The 18,183-nt window shown below is 40.2% G+C and overlaps 1 protein-coding gene across 1 annotated transcript in view; it reads right to left on the bottom strand.

Moving 5' to 3' along the window:
• Nucleotides 1-5,211: 5,211 nt before the first annotated feature.
• Nucleotides 5,212-18,183, bottom strand: part of LOC126285027 (GDP-Man:Man(3)GlcNAc(2)-PP-Dol alpha-1,2-mannosyltransferase) — a 62,356-nt gene continuing 49,384 nt past the window's right edge. The window contains exons 9-10 of the mRNA XM_049984351.1: nt 11,745-11,940; nt 5,212-8,873 (exon numbers count right to left, since the gene is read on the bottom strand). Coding sequence (XP_049840308.1) covers nt 8,792-8,873; nt 11,745-11,940 — 278 coding nt within the window. The 3' untranslated portion in view covers nt 5,212-8,791. The remainder of the gene's footprint in view (nt 8,874-11,744; nt 11,941-18,183) is intronic.

The following is an 18,183-nucleotide window of genomic DNA, read 5'->3' on the forward strand; positions in this document are numbered from 1 at the left end:
ATATGTTTTCATCAAACATAAAGTGTTTTATTTATGTGCATACAGGTGCAGTGCAACCAGCAGTGAAGGAGTGGTTGGTATAGAATGGGCTACCAATGATTTATGGACTGTAGGTCATTGACAGGAATATAGGGGTAATGGTAGAAGTGATCTGAGAGGTAGAAAATGTCATTTAAACTTAAGAGGGAGCCCTAGAGCCACGACAGGAAGAAAATAAATTCAGTGAAATTGAATGCAGAGGTGGAATAAGTGTAATAAATGTCAGAGAATATAAAGCATTGTTGAACACGGGGGCACATGTGTCGGTGGTATAAAGAGAGCTGATATGTAGGAGGCTTTTGAAACCACCACACTACAAGCTGCGCAGAGTAAAGAATAATATACGTGACCACTAAAGTCAGTAATGATGAAGTTTTCCTCTGAGACAGCTGAATTTAGACACTGTGTGGAAATGAGATCTCAAGTAAACAAGGGCTACAGTATTATCCTGGGGTTATACTTCCTGCATCAGCATCATGCCATTAAGGACCTTCTATGATGTATAGTGGAGATTAGTGGGAAGACATTCCAGCTAGGGAAGCTGCTGTCAATGGTGATCTGTTGCAAGGAACATCTGGTATACGAGACAATCCAGTTAAATGATGAATATTAACGTTAAACGTGATTGTGTATCGACTGGCACTGGAAAGTTGTTATAGGTGAATGTGGAGCCTGACTTACTAGTTAATATGTTGTGCATAGCAGAATTGCTCAAAGATACAGAAGTGTTGGATACAATATGTTTTTCATGAAACATGATGGGATGGAGGAGAGATAGTACAAGCCAGGAGAGGTAATTATAATGCTGAGGAAGTTAAGTTATGAAAAGGAACCCTGTTGGACACATTGGAGATTCCAGATGCGTAAGATCACCACACAGGGAGTGTAGGCCTTATGAGGGCACAGGATGCTGATAGGAGTGTATTTTGAGAAAAACTGAAGCTTTTGGAAGGAAAACAGAGCACACAGATAAAAAACCTGTTACTGGAATTTCAAGATCAGTTTTTTCTGCAAGGATCATTGAGCCATGTCAGTGTCTGGTATATCTCAGTGAAGTAGTCATGTTTTCAAGGAATACACAGGAGCATAGGCAACAACTGAGGGAAGTGTTCAAGAGGTTACGAGCAGCTCTTTTGACACTAAGTATGGAAAAATGTGACTTTTTGCTGGAAGAAGTCAACTATTTAGTCAGTATTATTAGTAAAGATGGTGTGCAGACTGATCCTAGATTAATCTAAGCAGTTTAAGATTTTCCAGTGCCAGAAACAACCAAGAAGTTGCAATCTTTTCTGGGTTTCATAAATTATTATAGGATAGGGGATTTGTGGATATAGCATCACCGCTTACAAAGATGCTGAAAAAGGGTATCAAGTTCGTGTGATCAGAGAAATGTCGAACAGGATCTGTTGAATCGAAAAAGGTGTTAATGTTGAGTACAGTGTTGATATGTCCAGACTTTCAGAAAGAGTTCATATTATCATATTGTGTGCCAGACATGATCTTCGGTGTGTTTAAAGTCACGAAGTTGACGGTCAGAAACATCTTATCGCTATTGCATCGAGACAGTTGAACAGAATTACTCTACAGCAGAGAGCCTGGTTTATGGAAAAACATACTTCTGGTGTTAACTGTATGGCTGGAAGGTAAAGTTAGTGGCAGGTTATGCTGCTTTAAAGTGGGAACTAGGTATGAAAGACCTATCCAGTAGACTGACGAGGTAGGCATTAAAACTAAGTGAATTCAAGTGTGAAGTAACCCGCAGATCAGGGATAAAACATGGAACTACAGACAGGTTGAGAAATGAGATGATCACAGAGTTAATGAAGGTGGTACCATTACAGGAGGAGATAGAGAAATCAGGGCTGAGATGGTAAGGACATGTTAAGCGAATGGAGGAGAAGAGGATACCCAGGAGAATACGTGAGATGAAACTAGAAGGAAAGAGACCAAGAAGAAGACTGAGACATGGATGACTGAAACGAGTGGAGGAATGCATCCAGAAGAAAGGAGAAAACTGGATCAAGGTGAAGACAGAGAGATGGTGGCAAGACACAAGATGATGGAGAGGCCTATGTTCCAAACAGGCCCGGCCAGAGGCTGAAAACTGTACAAGATGACGACGATGATGATGGCCATGAATATTAGGAATCCAGTAAAACATCAAATCTCCGATATCGCTGCAGCTGGAAAACGATCCTGCAAGAATGGGACCAACGACGAGTGAACAGAATCATTCATGACAGAAGTGCAACCCTTCCGCAAACTGTTGCAGATTTCAATGCTGAGTCATCAACAAGTGTCAGCAGCACGCAACCCATTCAACAAAACATCATCGATATGGGTTTACAGAGTTGAAGGCCCATTCGTGTACCCTTGATGACTGCATGACAAAGCTTTACACCTGTTAACACTGACCCTGGATCGTTGGTAACAGGGAGCACGTTGCCTAGTTGGATGAACCTCGTTTCAAATTATATCGAGCAGACAGACTTCCTGGGAATGGAGACAACCTAATGTCCACTGTGCATTCCGACGAACTTGGGGAATTCCAGCAAGACAGTGTGACACCCCACATGTCCAGAATTGCTACAGAATGACTCCAGGAGCACTCTTCTGAGTTTAAACACTTCTGCTGGCCACCAAACTCTCCAGACCCGAACATTATTGAGCATATCTGGGATGCCTTGCAACGTGCTGTTCAGAAGAGATCTCCACCACCTCGTACTGTTACGAATTTATGGACAGCCCTGCAGGATTCATGGGGTCAATTCCTCCAACATTACTTCAGATATTAGTTGAGTCCATGACACGTCATGTTGTGGCACTTCTGCAAGCTCGCGGGGCCCTATACGATTTTCGACAGGTGTACGTTTCTTTGGTTCTTCAGTGTATACAGCCTATATCTGTCCACATGTTTATTACAGCATCAAATAAAAATTTGAAACAAATCAGTCAAGTATTTTTTGAGATTTTTGGTAAAAACATTAAACAATTTTTCGTTATATAGAAGTCAAGATTGCCACAAGTTTCCCCAAGTGAAATTCCCCGATTTCAAGACAAATTTTGGCATTTTTTCTCTGATAAATTTTGAGATCTCAAGGGTAAGTAAAGACATAAGTTGAAAAAAAAAAGTAAGGACTTCTGTATTTCTCTCCTGTCTGAGCAAAAATGATGGAGAAAGCAAGCCAAATGATATGTGTGCTTCACTAAGACCACTGTTGTTATTTTATTTCAATAAAACAAAACACATTTGAAGACAAAAATATGTATTTCCTTGGAGTCAAAAGACAGATTTAAAGTACCTTCACTGATTTCAGAAGTAACCTCAGAAAAATGTAGGTGTCTTGGAAGAAGTGTATAAGGCAGGGAAGAGTTGTGTAAACCAGCACTGTAGGTGACCGCCAATAAAATGTTGGTTCTGCTATGTTCGTTATTGTCAGTTATTACCCACTGTGTTATGTTTATTATTTTACAGGTATTGTGATTTTTCTTTCAAGAAGTATGTGAGTACATAGCAAACAAACCAGCAGCAATTGCCACAATTTTCTTCTTTTTGTCTTTATAAACTACTTTCGAGGTGCCAAAATGTTCTAGGATAAATAAAACATCTATGAAAAGCCGCACTGTTTAATGTATTTGCAATGACAGTTGCAATTTCTGAAATCCATTGCCCTCGGCCTCTGGGCTGCCGAGGATCACCGCTGTCCCGGATGCACGGATAAACCGTGAAAATCCGCTGCATTACACCACACACAAACAGATATGACCTACGGGCAGATCAGTGAGACTAGATCTAACAGGCAGAGCTTGCACATTAGTGAGAAAAGATGGGCTTCAGATTGGCAGAAATGGCCTATAGTTTTGGCCCGTCGTGGAAGTCCACTCGTGTGGCCAGCTATTCACATGTCACAGACACCATATTGATGAAATAAGACCACAGTGATCAATCCATGCAACAGATAACTTGTGCCAATACTCTAAGAATCAGTACTAACGAGAATAAGTAGCAACTCACCATAAAGATGTTCACCAAGCTGCAGACAGGCAAGTAGAAAAGACAACCACACTCTCACAACTAAATTTTTGGCCACAGCCATTGTCAGAAAATGAGAGCACATACACAATAACACAATCTCTCAGACACAACTCGTGCATACTTGACTGCCGTCTCCAGCCGGTTTGTCAACAATCTCTGAGAATCAGATCCACACCAACAACTCCTCATGCTTCCCTGCCTCTCAATGGCAGCACTAGGCTAGCGGCAAGAAGTGGTGGCAGCACTAACCGGTAGAAAGCAGAGAAGCAGTAAGAATCAGGGAGCAGGGAGCAGGGAAGCGATGCCCAGCCAGCTGTGATGCGTGACACCTCACAAACAAATCATTTCATCTACTGAGACAAAAACGAGATTTTTCCAGTGGTTTTTTTCCAAATTTTCCTGATATGTTTGAAATTCCCTGATTTCTCCAATTTCTAGAATTTGTGGCAACCCTGGTAGCATAGATTACAACTAATAGGCTGAGGAATTTTAATCAACATGCTGTAAGTAACAGAACTCAAAACTAATGATTGTATCCTAAATTATTACTCACAAATGGTTGTTAAATGTACCTGTGAACTTAACATCCAGCGCTGTTCCAGGGCAGCTATAAGAACAAGTGCAGATATGTCTCAGGTTTTCACAATTTCAAAAAAAAAAAAAGTCTCTCTCCAGCTAATAATAATGACCTCACCAACCTCTATCAAATAGCCAATGAAGAGGAAGAGTGGGTTTGGGGTTTTCAGGTGGAATATGGCTGGTATTTCAGAAAGTTTACTACTGTTTCCCTCTCATGCAGCACTTAACTCCATCAGACATTAAGAGAGACTGCTACTCACAACAAGTGTCTTCAAAAATTCTGTAAGCATTCATTTCTACATTTGTGTTTCACTTGTTCCTTTCACACATCTTTATATAAAGAAAACAAATTTTCTTTACTAAGAGTATTTGCAATGTTGATGCATTTTTTTCCCATCACAATCCTCAAATATTGTATAGGAAAGAGAAAAGAAAAATTGACTATGTGGAATAAAAGAGGCAAAAACACATTGAAGACATGAAAAGAAAAATTAATGAGCAACCCAACACTGCTTTTCATAAAGAGGAGCAGAATCAGTAAGGAAAGGAACTCTAAATTACTTTTTGCAAAGACTTTATTTTACAGAATAATACAAACATCATGTAATAATCAGTCACAAACTTAACACTATGTTCTGTGGAATTTACAATTTAAAATCTGTATAATCTTTGGTGTTGTACATAAAATTATATCTCTTTGTAATGCTACCCATACAACTGATATATCAGTTTCACAATTCAAGAAGAGCTGGCTGCCAAATACATTATACAATAATAACTAACAAGCATCACTTTAGCAAGGTACAAGGAAAGAAACAAGTATCATGTGGGTGTGAAAGTTACAAATTAAGATTTTTATTATGTTCTGTGCAGTTCTTTCTGATAAACAGAAGTTATCACTGGGTAAAAGTTAGTGATAAAACCATACCTATCGCAGTGAGAAACAGCCTGAAAAAATGTGTTCACACGGTTGCAACAGAAATGCTCTTTTGCTACAATCAAAAATTTAAAAAATTAAAACAAGCATAATTTTTGACACATTTTTAAGAGATGTTTTTTATTACATATTTTGTACTATGGAACTTCAGTGACATACTTTCCAATTTTATGTTTTCTGGATTCAATAGTTCTCGTCATACCGCCGTTTTTCTGAAGGTATCTCCTATGTAGTGAGTAATAGTAATCTCCATTTCAAACTGAAAATAAATATTATCTACATATTTCAAATCATCATAATCAGTTAAAATGATACTTTATTTTTTTGTCCCCACCTCCCCCACTCTCCCTCATTACGAAAATTTTTGTGGATAGGCAGATGGTGACAGGTTCTAGTGAATGTTCAGGCCAAGAGGACTACAAGAACAAAGGATATGCTGTAGGAAATGTTCCCACCTATGCAATACAGAAAAGCTGCTGATGTTTGTGGGAAGAATCTAGATGGTACAGACTGTGAAGCACATCGTGTCGGGCAGCATGCTCAGCAACCAGGTCATCCACCTGTTTCTTGGTCACAGTTTAGCAGTGACCGACCATTCACATGACAGATAGCCCATTAGTGCTCATGCCCTCGTAGAATGCCTCAAGGTGGTTGCAGCTACGTTGGTAAATCACGACTGATTTCGCAGGTAGCGCTGCCTTTGATGGAATAGGAGATACCTGTCACAGGACTGGACTAGGTGTTAGTGGGAGGTCTTGCATGTAGACCAGGATATGAACCATGAGGCAAAGGGCTGGGAGAAGGGGTGGAGAAGTGCTGGTCAAGGATATTGCATAGGGTGATTTGTCGAGAGAATAACACTGTGGGAGGAATGGCAAGGATAGTGGGGGGCACTATTTCAGGGCACGATCAGAGATAGTCAAAAATCTGGTGGAGAGTGTGATTCAGTTCCTCCAGTGCTGGGTGGTACTGAGTTGTGAGGCAGTTGCTCCTTTGCAGCTTGACATTTGTTATGTGGGAAGTGGTAGATGACAGGAGAGAAAAGGTTTGAAAGATCCGCTTCTTCACAAGGTGGAAGGGTAATTTCAACCTGTAAAGGCTTCAGTGAGGCTTTTGGCATATATGTGGAGGCAGATCACTCGTCACTACAGATGCAGCTGGCTAGCCTGTACAGTGGGGACTTCTGGTTATGGAATGGGTGGCTGCTGTCGAAGTATAGGTATTGCTGGTGTTCAGTGTGGACGAAGGACTGATATAGCCACTCCTGAGGTGAGAAACATCGAGGAAGGTGGCTCGATGGTCAGCGGAGGACCAGGTGAAATGAATAAGAGAGAAGGTCTCGAGGGACTGTGGAATAGGTGCCCTCATCTTGGTTTCAGACCTTGAAGGCATCATCAGTGATTGTAAACCAACTGAGGGTTTTGGAGTCTGGGCAGTTAGGAAGGATTCTTCTAGATGGCTCACCAACAGGTTGGCGTAGGATGATGTCATGCGGGTGCACATTCTTGTACCATAGATTTGTTTGTCTGTGATGCCTTCAAATAGGAGGTGCTGGGTGATAAAAGAAGAGGACTTGTGGAGTGCTGGTAGGTGAAATGGTTAATGTCTTTTATAGAGGAGGGAATTGTCCAGATATGACATTGGTCCTGTCTGTATCTTATGCATGTGTGAATGTTTTGTCTATTTTTCATGGAAGACTTGGTCCAGTAGCTAAATATAATCCAGCAGTCTTTTTTCAATAGGCCTATTGCCACTCACCATCACCACTGTGGGGAAAGCAACAATCTATCCTTTTCATATTGTTATTCCATCGTTTAAATATTTATTTTTACAAATAGAATGACGTTCTTATTTGAAGCACTTTTGCTAGCTGAAGCTGCAAATCTATGTGAAATTCAATGTAACTGCTTCTCTTTTTGAAACGAAGTATATTAGAACACACAGTGTCAATGCCCATCCACTAACTTGTCAAATGACTGCTAATTCATTTTGAGACTTGCTGGCTGGCCTCTTGGGAAGTGAGACTGAACCTTCCTTTCCAGGTAGCTGCAAAGTTTTCTTTCTGTTTTGTGTTCCTATCAACAACTCAATGCATCCGCTATTTGTTGTCTCCTTTATGAGTAAGGTATATACTCCCATTAAAATAACTTCACAACTGATGTTTCAGGGAGTTGAGTGGTATAGGCCAGCCACCCACCAACTGTAGTTCTTTCTGAAGTGCCATATGCTTGCTGTGGTGCCTATTATTTTGATATAGGTAGAGTGGCTGGCTGCACGCCAGCAACACTGGCACCCCACCACTGCAATATGACAATCATGAAGTTATTTTAATTAGGATATAACACGTATGACAGATGGCCTTGGCTGCGTGTTCTGCTTACCAACACTACGGTAAATCTACTTACGTTGGGATCAGTAAACTTGTCATTGCACTGTGACTTAGTGTTTCACATGCTATTCTTTCACAAGTAATTATTTAGGCTGAGTCATTATGCAGACTGTTCAGGAGAAAGGTCTCCTTTGCCGACACTGCAGCTCTCCCACTTTGCGCACACCACATAATTTATGGACGAGAGGGAGACAGGATAAATGCGGAGCATAATATGTCAATAGGACCAGAGTGGGCAGGCATACTGCCCACTGAAAGCAGTCTGAGAAGGCTGAGCCTACGTCAATTGAATACAGTTACGGAATGCAGAAGATAAGAATTTTTAATCAGAACCTTTATCTAGGCATAGTGGTTTCGTTTCATTGGAAACATAAGTCAGTAAAGATAATTACCAGATTATAACTATCTTCTTTCTCAGATCTTATTTCACACAATGCAGCTGAATGACCTTGACTTAAGTGAATATATGACAACATTTTAAAAAGGGATGATTGATGAGCAATAAATGCCATGTTTCTCTCTTGAATATTTATAATCCTTGCTCTGAATTCTAACATTACACATTCCTGATGTTACTGTATACATGAAATTTTTCTAAATGATAAACACTAGCTTTTATCAAATTAATATTCTGTGTTTTTCTAACACAAAAATGTTGATGCGCTTAAAAAGCAATCAATATACCATAGTTTTCATTTGTTTAGTACACGCAAAGAAAGCACCACTCATGGCACACGCAGAAGCTTCGAAAAATGCACCGGAACTGTCCAGAATCACAGTAAAATTCTCAAATGACCACATTAATGAACAATCACCGCTGACTGAACAGTGGTTCAACAGCTCTTAAAAATCCTTTGTTAAACTCTTGAACAGAAAAGCGTTCAACAGATGACCTGTGAAACAAATATATTTTTTAGAGTTTTTCAATACTTCTAAAATAAATTTGGAGCAATAAAATTTAATTCACACTTATTTAATTAATGGAAAGAAAGGCTTGATTATCAATATACTTGGTAAACATAACAAAAGCTGCTCTCAGATTATACTGTAGCCAAAACATCACCATAGGTATTATTTCATCACACTTAACTTAGTCTGTTTTTACATGCAAATAAATTACTACCATTTGAACTACTGTTACAATGCTTCCAAAGTAATGTTTTAACAACAACAATAATAACAAAAATCGATCTTGTCTGTTTGGGGTGATATGGCACATTAAGTGACTGAAGTTGCTATCAGATGGAAGAAACTCCATTAAGTAGGTACCAAACATGCATATTGAAAGTAGTTACTGCTGCTCGCTGCTTTACTAAATACAGCTTAAATAGATATTGCAGCACTACACACTTCAGTCATTGACTATCTAGAGGGAACAGGCATATATCTCAAATTTCATTTGCCAGCTATTGCAGTAGGAACTCCAAAGGCATACACAAGGCAAACTGAAGAGCCATAATCACTGACAGACAGAGGTATGTTAATAATCGGCAGTTCAAACATACAGTGAATAATGGTATCCCTTAATGAAATAGCAGCAAGAGGCAGGAATCATAATCTTGTGCATTTAACATGTTGAAGAAGCTGCTCCAGCAACCACTGACAGACTAGGGTGCAACCAACTGCAGAATGTTCTGCACATTGGAATGAACAGTGAGTGTTGTCGTGGGTCAACTGTCATTCTTGGATCATTCCAGTGGGTGGCAGAGAGGGTTGAGAACATCAGCCTTGTTCACAATATTTCAATGAAACATTGTATCTGCAGCATTACCTCCGAAATGATTGTGGGCCCCCTGGTTCTGGAATGCTCAAAGTAGGGACTTTGAAGGTTCTGCGACAAACTATGCAGTGAGTTCCTAGACTTGAGCCATAGGGTCGAACACAATATGGTCTCCCCAAATGGGTCAGGTTGTACTACATATCAGAAGCCTGATGCCTTTAATATGTGAATGTAAATGAAATGAATAAAGCGATAAAGTCAAACAAAAAAGGCTGGAATATCAACAACCTAACGAAAAGACAGATTGCTACTTACTTTAAAGATGACACATTAAGTTGCAGACAGGCACAATTGACAGACACTTTTATATTAGCTTTCACAGCCTTTGTCAGAAAAAGAAAGAGAGAAAGAAACACACACACACACACACACACACACACACACACACACACACACGAGGGTTCGAACTTAAATAGTGGCAACTATTTATTCACAACCGATACAAAAGAGTTACATGTTTGCACCTGTTACTGTCCCTTAAAGTAGGCACCAGTGTTGTGTAGAACCCATTGCCAGTGATGTGAAAAGCGTCGTATACCGTTAGCAGAGCCTGTTCTGTTGATGGTGCAAATGGAATGGTCTACTGCCTGTCGAATCTCTGGAACAGTTCGAAAGCGAATGCCACAAAGTGCTTCCTTATTCTTCAGAATCAAATTGAAGTCACTAGGGAGTAGGGTGGATGGTACAGTACTTCCCAGCCCCATCGACCAAACAGAGCAGCCACAGCTTCCGCTGTATGCACCCGCAAATTGTCGTGTAAAGTGGTGGGTGGGTTGCGCAGAATGTGTTGCCACTTTTTTCGCAAAGCTGGGTGCAGTTGATGTTCAGAAAATGAACAGTAATACTGTGCACTAATGGTCTGCCGTGGAGGAATGTAATGTGTTACGATAACATCATTACAGTATTACATGAGAATCCTGACAACTTTCACCACTGGGCCTCTGACGCACTTTTGATTTTCGTAGGGACCCATAATGACGCCATTCGTTAGATTGGTGTTTCAGTTTTGGCTCATACTATGTGGCTCATGTCTCATCCAGTGTTACAAAACTGGTGTAAGAAAGCCTCTCCTTCGCACTCATAGCACCTCAAGTGCGTCTGAGCAGTGTCATAATGCATCCATTTCTGCATTTTCGTCAAGTCGTGCGGAACCCATCGTGATGCAATTTTTCACTTGCCAAGGCAGGATGCGAAGCACAGCCATATGCGCTAATGCAGTTTCCTGGGCGAGCTCACAAATTGTATGGCAGTGGTCACTGTCCACTAACGTGGCAACAGTATGCACTTCTTCTTCAGAGATGCTAGGACGACCAGCCTGATGTTCTGTACGGCAATGCCGATTCCTGCACGCCTCTTTAAGACCTTGATGACACTGTTGTGCTGCATGACCTCTGGCACATTCAATCTTCATCCAACTCCATTGTTGCTGTTTCAAAAACAGTGACACCATTACGTTAGACTGCTCGCTCAAAAGTGACCGCTTCTCTTGATTGTGTGCACACCGGTGACATGGGACAAGCGAGAGTCCATTTGCTTGGGGTTAAGGTAGGTACGTCAACAATGTGTGCTATCAGTGACAATAGTAGATTTCATTGCATAGTGTCTCCATAGCACTGTTGCCACTATTCAAGTTCCAATCTACATATATTTACACGAGCAAGCACACCTCACCCACATACAATCACCATCTCAAGCAGATCAGACCAGATCTGAACTGCTGGAGATGGCGGACACATGTGCATGAGGTATGCCTATGTGTGTGAATGAATGTGTGTGCACTAATCTCTGTTTATAACGAAGGCTGTAGCTGAAATTTAAAGTAAGTACTTAATTGTGCCTATCTGCAACTTAATGTGTCACCTTTTATGGTAAGAAGCAAGCTATCTTTTCCTTACATTGTTGAATAAATAAATAAATAATGTCTGAAAGGTAGCAAGGTACTGCAAAATTGAAACAAGTCTTAAGCTGGCTTCCTGATACCTACCTTGCAGCTTCTCTAATAGATTTCCTAGCTTCTGGTGACATCCGGAGAATATGTGCAATGGCGCTAGCATATTCTTGTTCATCTGCAGCTAAGAATCCATTGCGGCTGCCTTCTGCTTCCTCTACAATATCCATCTGTGGGCCACCCGACCGATGTGCAACCATTATCAGACCGGCTGCCATGCATTCTACAACACCTGCCACCCACAAAAAATGAAATTTACTTCCATGTTCGGCAATATGCTTTCTGTAAATTTCTAGTACTGAAAATATAGCTGTAGTTTTATTTGGTAAAAATTTATTACAAGACTACTGTGCTTGATTGTGTTCTCAACAGCACTAATCCTCAGTGACTATATATATTACCAAGTACAGATTTATGACACTTAGTCACAATCATCATCTGTCATCCAAAAAGCAATAAATCAACTATTTTCCATGAAAACTGATCTACAGGTCTTCTGACCAACTTTTACACTTTTTGTGAATTTCAACCCACACTGGTACACAGCTTGACTGCCAGGAGGCAATTCTTTCGGATATCACTGGCAACAGTGCATCAAGAGTGGCAAGCATGGCTGCTGCCTTAAGCCATCACAGAGAAACACCACACATCATTAGACTTAACCCCAGAGCAGAGTGGCTTTGCCTCATTCTGTAATGATTTATGTTGTTGTTCTCTCTCTCTCTCTCTCTCTCTCTCTCTCTCTCTCTCTCTCTCACACACACACACACACACACACACACACACACACACACACACGGGGCGGGGGGTGGGGGGTGGGGGAGTTGGCCAATGTATATACAATATGTTTCATTTTCACTTAAATCACATGTATTCAAGCCAGCTGTTGTGGTTGACAGGAGAGCCAACCGTGTTTTTCTAAAGGAGGCCGAAATGCACGCGTTTTAGCTCATGGAGGCTGGCGTGAGGTCATGATAAGGGAATTAGAATTGAGAAAAACAGATGTAGCTGGTGGAATACTTAACTTTAATCCATTAATGGAGAACGTCGCTCTTTATGGTACATGATTCACAATGTCAATAGTATGGATACTAGTGCCTTACTAGGTCGTAGCATATAACGTAGCTGAAGGCTAGGCTAACTATCGTCTAGGCAAATGAGAGCGTAGAAGTCAGTGAACCATCGCTAGCAAAGTCGGCTGTACAACTGGGGCGAGTGCTAGGAAGTCAGTCTATAGCCCTGCCCTGTGGCGGCGCTCGGTCTGCAATCACCAATAGTGGCGACACGCGGGTCCGATGTATATTACTGGACTGCGGCCGATTTAAAGGCTACCACCAAGCAAGTGTGGTGTCTGGCGGTGACACCACACCAGCCACCCCTTCCCTTTACATTTTACAGATGTATTTTTCTTAATTTGCATTAGATTACAATTTCTTCTAAACTATTGTTTCTATTCTAGCCTATGAGTGCTATAAACATAATTTCCAGTAGCACAGGACTGACTCTTAAGCCTAAGTTCTTTTTCACATGATCTGCACTACTTCTACGGGAGAAAAATGGAAACCTCACTGATGTGCAGTCTGTGACCAATATAAGAATCATAAATACAACCACTGCAAATGTCTTTCCAAATAACTATTTACATAAAATGCTTTTATGCACAATATACTTGTGCACATTTCATAATGTGAGACATACATGTCTCAAAAAAATACTTAGAATTGGTATAAGCGAACAATAAATTATCAGGAATAAATGGCAGGTAACTACAATAGATGTGTGACGTACCAGGTGATCCAGCAAAAACCAGCACAATGAATGCTTCCAAAATTACATGTGTCTTTTGGCTCGAAGTGAATGTATATAAAGAGTTTAACAATTGTGTAAACTATGTGTGGTGGAACCACGTGTACGCTTCTTAGATAGAACTGATCTGAATCATAGTTCACCTCGTTGTAGGGTTTTAGCACAAACAGTTCCTAAGCTATTAAAGAAGCAGCAGCTCTTTTAAAAGTATCAGCTTTACTGTCAATTTTACTATATTAAATGCAGGTTCAATAAACAAAAACAGTTCAAAGCAGTTTAATGATAGTCCATTGTTACTGCAGCTCCCAACAGCTGCTTCAATTTTTTTAATGTACACCCTCACTCATTCCAGATCTGTGAAGGTGGTTGTTCATGAAGGAACACACAGAAAATAATGAATGAGAGCGTGAGTGAGTGATGTACAGTACGATTATAATTAAAGTTAAACTTTTAAACCACTGTAGAAATAACACTACTGGTCAGAATGACGTTAAACTGCAACGGAATATTATCGGAGAAAACGTATGGCAGAAGAAAAATAAATAGTTGCAAAATGTAGCAATAGATGGCACTGTAAGCTTCACAATTTAATAGTGGTCAACTGCAAATGAATCATACAGCAATGCCTAAGGTTTGACGTTAAACAAACTGTACTACTCAGTGTGCATGGATGTACAGGTGTGATACTGTTATATATGTAAGCCCATCCACCATGGCAAGGTCATATCACGAATGGGAAAAATTGGTATTTAATTGTCCTGAGGCGAAAAACCGCATAAAAAGCATCAATCAAAATCAAATCAGATTATTAATATCTGTGTGACTAGTGCAAAACATGTTCAATTTGCTGCCACTGTTTTCTGTAACAAGTTGAAATCGAGAAACAGCATGTTCCACAACTGATCGAAGTGTTTCCGGGGTCGCATTTGGATTGTGTTGCGCAATGTGTACCTTCAATGCAGCTAAGTTTGCAATCAGAACACTGGACACAACATCTTTCAAATAGCCCAAAGCCAGACGTTACACAGATTAAGATCAGGTGATCTGGATGGTCAGGTTGTAGCGAAATGTCAGCCAATAATTCTAGCAATTCCAAAATGGCACTTCAACAGCTGCTTAACTGGATTTGCAATGTGTGGAGATGTTTCATCTTGCATACAAATGATCCCATCCATACATCCACCCTGTTGGAGAGCTGGAATGATAAGGCTGCACAAAAGACACTCACAGTGGTTACCAGTGACGGTACAGGTAACAGGACTGGAAGCACCTGCCTCTTCGACAAAATAGGGCCCTATAATAAATGATGCCATAAATCTGCACCACACAGTCACCTTTTCAGGAGGAAGTGGTGATGGTTGATTTGCAAGTGGATTTTCTGTTGCCCATATTCGACAATTCTGAGTATTGATATATCCTGTCAGATGGAAGTGGGCTTCATCTGTCCACAAAATCTTCCACGTCCAACCACTGTCCACTTCCATGCAAGCAAGAAATTCTGAAGCAAAGTTCTCTCTTGCTAGTAGGTCAACAGGAAGCAACTCTTAATCATGGGTAATTTTGAATGTATAGCAAAGAAGGATGTTTCATAGGATTTTACGCACCGTGCTCACGGGTATGTTCAATGTTCAGGCAATTCTCCGTGCACCACACGTTTGCACACCACCACTCATCTCCTCCTGCATTGCTGAGGCCACTGCTTCCACTGACATCAAATCAATTTGTTTCCTCTCTCTACCCGGTTGCACACCAAAAGAACCCATCTTTTACAATTTCTGAATCATTTTCTCCAGACCCACGACAGTCATCGGACCAATGCCTTTTCTCAAACCCTTCAATGAGCGGAACTTCTCCAGAGCGACGTGTGCACAGTCATCACTCTTGTAATACAGCTTTGCAAGCAGAGCGCAATCCTGCATTAAGACAGTCATGGAGAACATCGCAGATGCGAAAGGATGAAAAGCTGTGTACCCGGCGTGTTTATACCAACTTCAATGCGTCATGCACAAGACAGGTGTTTTCATTTATGTATTGTGACACATACAGTGCATCTATTGATCAAATTTCACACTAGTTTTCTTTCTTCTGTCATACGTTTTCCCCCTTCTCCGATAGTATTCCATTGCAATTTGACGACATTCTGACCAGTGGTGTTATTTCTACAGTGTTATGAATGTTTAACTTTAATTATAATCAGCCTGTACATTACATTAGCATTCTCTCAGTTATTAGAAGTAATGTATAGTACTATGTGTCAGCAAGAACTGTGTGGAAACAATTAGGAGATTTCGTCAATTTTTATAGATGGACATTGATCATTAATCATTTCACATCAGCTAACATGCCTAGCTCATAATACTGTCATCAGTTCCTTGCTTTGTTTGATGACAACAGCTCATATAGTTCAGGCACAGTATATGTAAGTCAATATAAAGCAACTGCATGGCCACACATGGCTATTGCGAGCACCTCAGGCTGTATTGTAAGCACATCACTTTCTGCTGAATTTGTTTTCTTTGTGTGTTCTTCATTTCATAATATAATTGTTTAAAACTCAAATTCTCTAGTTGGGAAATTAGTTCTAGGCAGTTTTTCTTTTGTGAAGAAGAGGCAATCACAAATCTTGTAAAGCGTGTTTTAGACAGTCTTCCAAACACAGCAATATTTCAAATGATAATAGTGATTTTTTTCTCCAGTTTTATATTCTAGACATATGCTTATTCAAACCCTCTGCTGTGCACTCTAAACTCACAGGTCACAAAGAAAAAGCACTGTCAGACTACTGTGTGAGCTTTGAGAACGGTTACTGTAGTTCCCAAAATATTTAACAAGACAATGATATGTAGAAGCCTTTTTATCCCTTTGCAGTTAAAGAAAAAAAAATGAGCTCACTTTGTGATGGGCATCCTGACATCTCACAAGCAGCAGCTCTGACAAAAGATTGTACAGTGCACTATAGCAGAGGGAATGAAGTGAAACTTGTTAGCAGAGCAGAAAATGCTGTGTATCTCTACATTTACCACAATGTTTTGATACCTGCCGTACAAAATAATTAGTGTGGACCTATGTTGCACTAGGTATAACATTTATAAAATAGGCACACAAAATATCACTGCAGAATATGTGATACCCATTTTTTTAAAATGTGTGTCAGCACTTTTGCCAGCAGAGTGTCAATTTAAGTCTTCTAGAGTGCCTACATGCATTTAAACCAGACACGAATGGATTAAGCATGTAATCTTCAATCTAACCTGAAGAATACGCACTAGGGTAATATGCTCTATTGGTCGCTAAGCAATTCTCAATATTTATTAACATGTAATATCAGTGTCAAGTGAATGAAAAAATGTGCAATGCTGCAAATAAACTCACAGGACCACTTTTGTAGGTAGTCATCAAATACTATGAAGATAAACTTTCTAAAGCATATTCTGTCAATGTCAGAGTACATGTCATAGCAGACACAATGGATATTGAGTTTGTACTGCACTCAAATTCTACAAAGTGCTTTGAATAAATGCCTCATCGGCCTCTTCAGCCAGTCTCCCAGAACAGACCAATAAGATGGTCAGCCAGTTTTCTTCACCTTTTTCCATTAAATGTTGCCTGCGAAGAAGTTACAAAATATTATCTACAATGAGGCCCTGATTGCAGTCAAATGTAACAAAAGTGTAGTCATTGCAAATATCTGTCACCACATCAACAATTTTGAAGGAAAGTACAATATATGGTGTGTCAAACAAAATTTCTGAATAGATTGAAGATTTCTTGGTAGAGATTATGCAGAACATTATCCTCAACAGAGAGTGGTTGAAAGAAGAAAATGTAACTTCAGGTGTGACCCACGGAAGTGTGTTGGGGCCCTTGCTGTTCACTTTTGTATATGAACGACCTGGCAGACAATATTAATGGTAAGATCATACTTTTTGTACATTATCAGTAATTAGGTACTGTCTAAAGAAAGTTGCACAAACATCCAACCAAATCTTAATAAGCTTTCAAAGCAGTCCAAAGATTGGCAACTTGCTTTAAATACAAAATTGCACAGTTCGCAAAATGCAGAAAATAAATACTGTACGTAAAATATCAGTGATTCACAATTAGAACCAGTTGAGTATTACAAACACCTGGGTATAACAGTTTGTAGGGACCCATCATCTAGCTGTAGCATCTTTGATTAGCAATCAAAATGTCCTAGGTCCCATGTTCAAAACCCGTCACTGTTTGAATTTTGATTAATAATCAGCATTTCGCAGCCAAAGACTTACAGCATAAGGAACCACCCTCATTCTGCCGATGGCCTTATCAGAGAGGGTGGAGGAGCGGACAGAGGTTCAGGGTACTCTTGTCCCTGGTGTGGGAAAATGCCCCTGAAGGCAGAAGAACCAGCAATGATCAATGGCATTTGGATGTGAAAGGCAGTGGTTTCACTGCATTAAAGACACCTAATGTGTATCCATCGGAGATGTGGCAAATAACTGGCAAAATATTCCGGAATAGTCTCCCATTCAGATCTCCATGAGGGAACTGCCAATGAGGAAGTGATCACGAGAAAAAGATTGAATAATCAATGAAAGGGTAACGTTCTGTGAGTCAGAGCATGGAATGTCAGAACCTTGAATGTGATACCGAAGCTAGAAAATCTGAAAGAGAAACACAAAGGCTCAGT

This window comes from Schistocerca gregaria, chromosome 8, assembly GCF_023897955.1.
Source record: "Schistocerca gregaria isolate iqSchGreg1 chromosome 8, iqSchGreg1.2, whole genome shotgun sequence".
NCBI classification, from domain to species: domain Eukaryota; kingdom Metazoa; phylum Arthropoda; class Insecta; order Orthoptera; family Acrididae; genus Schistocerca; species Schistocerca gregaria.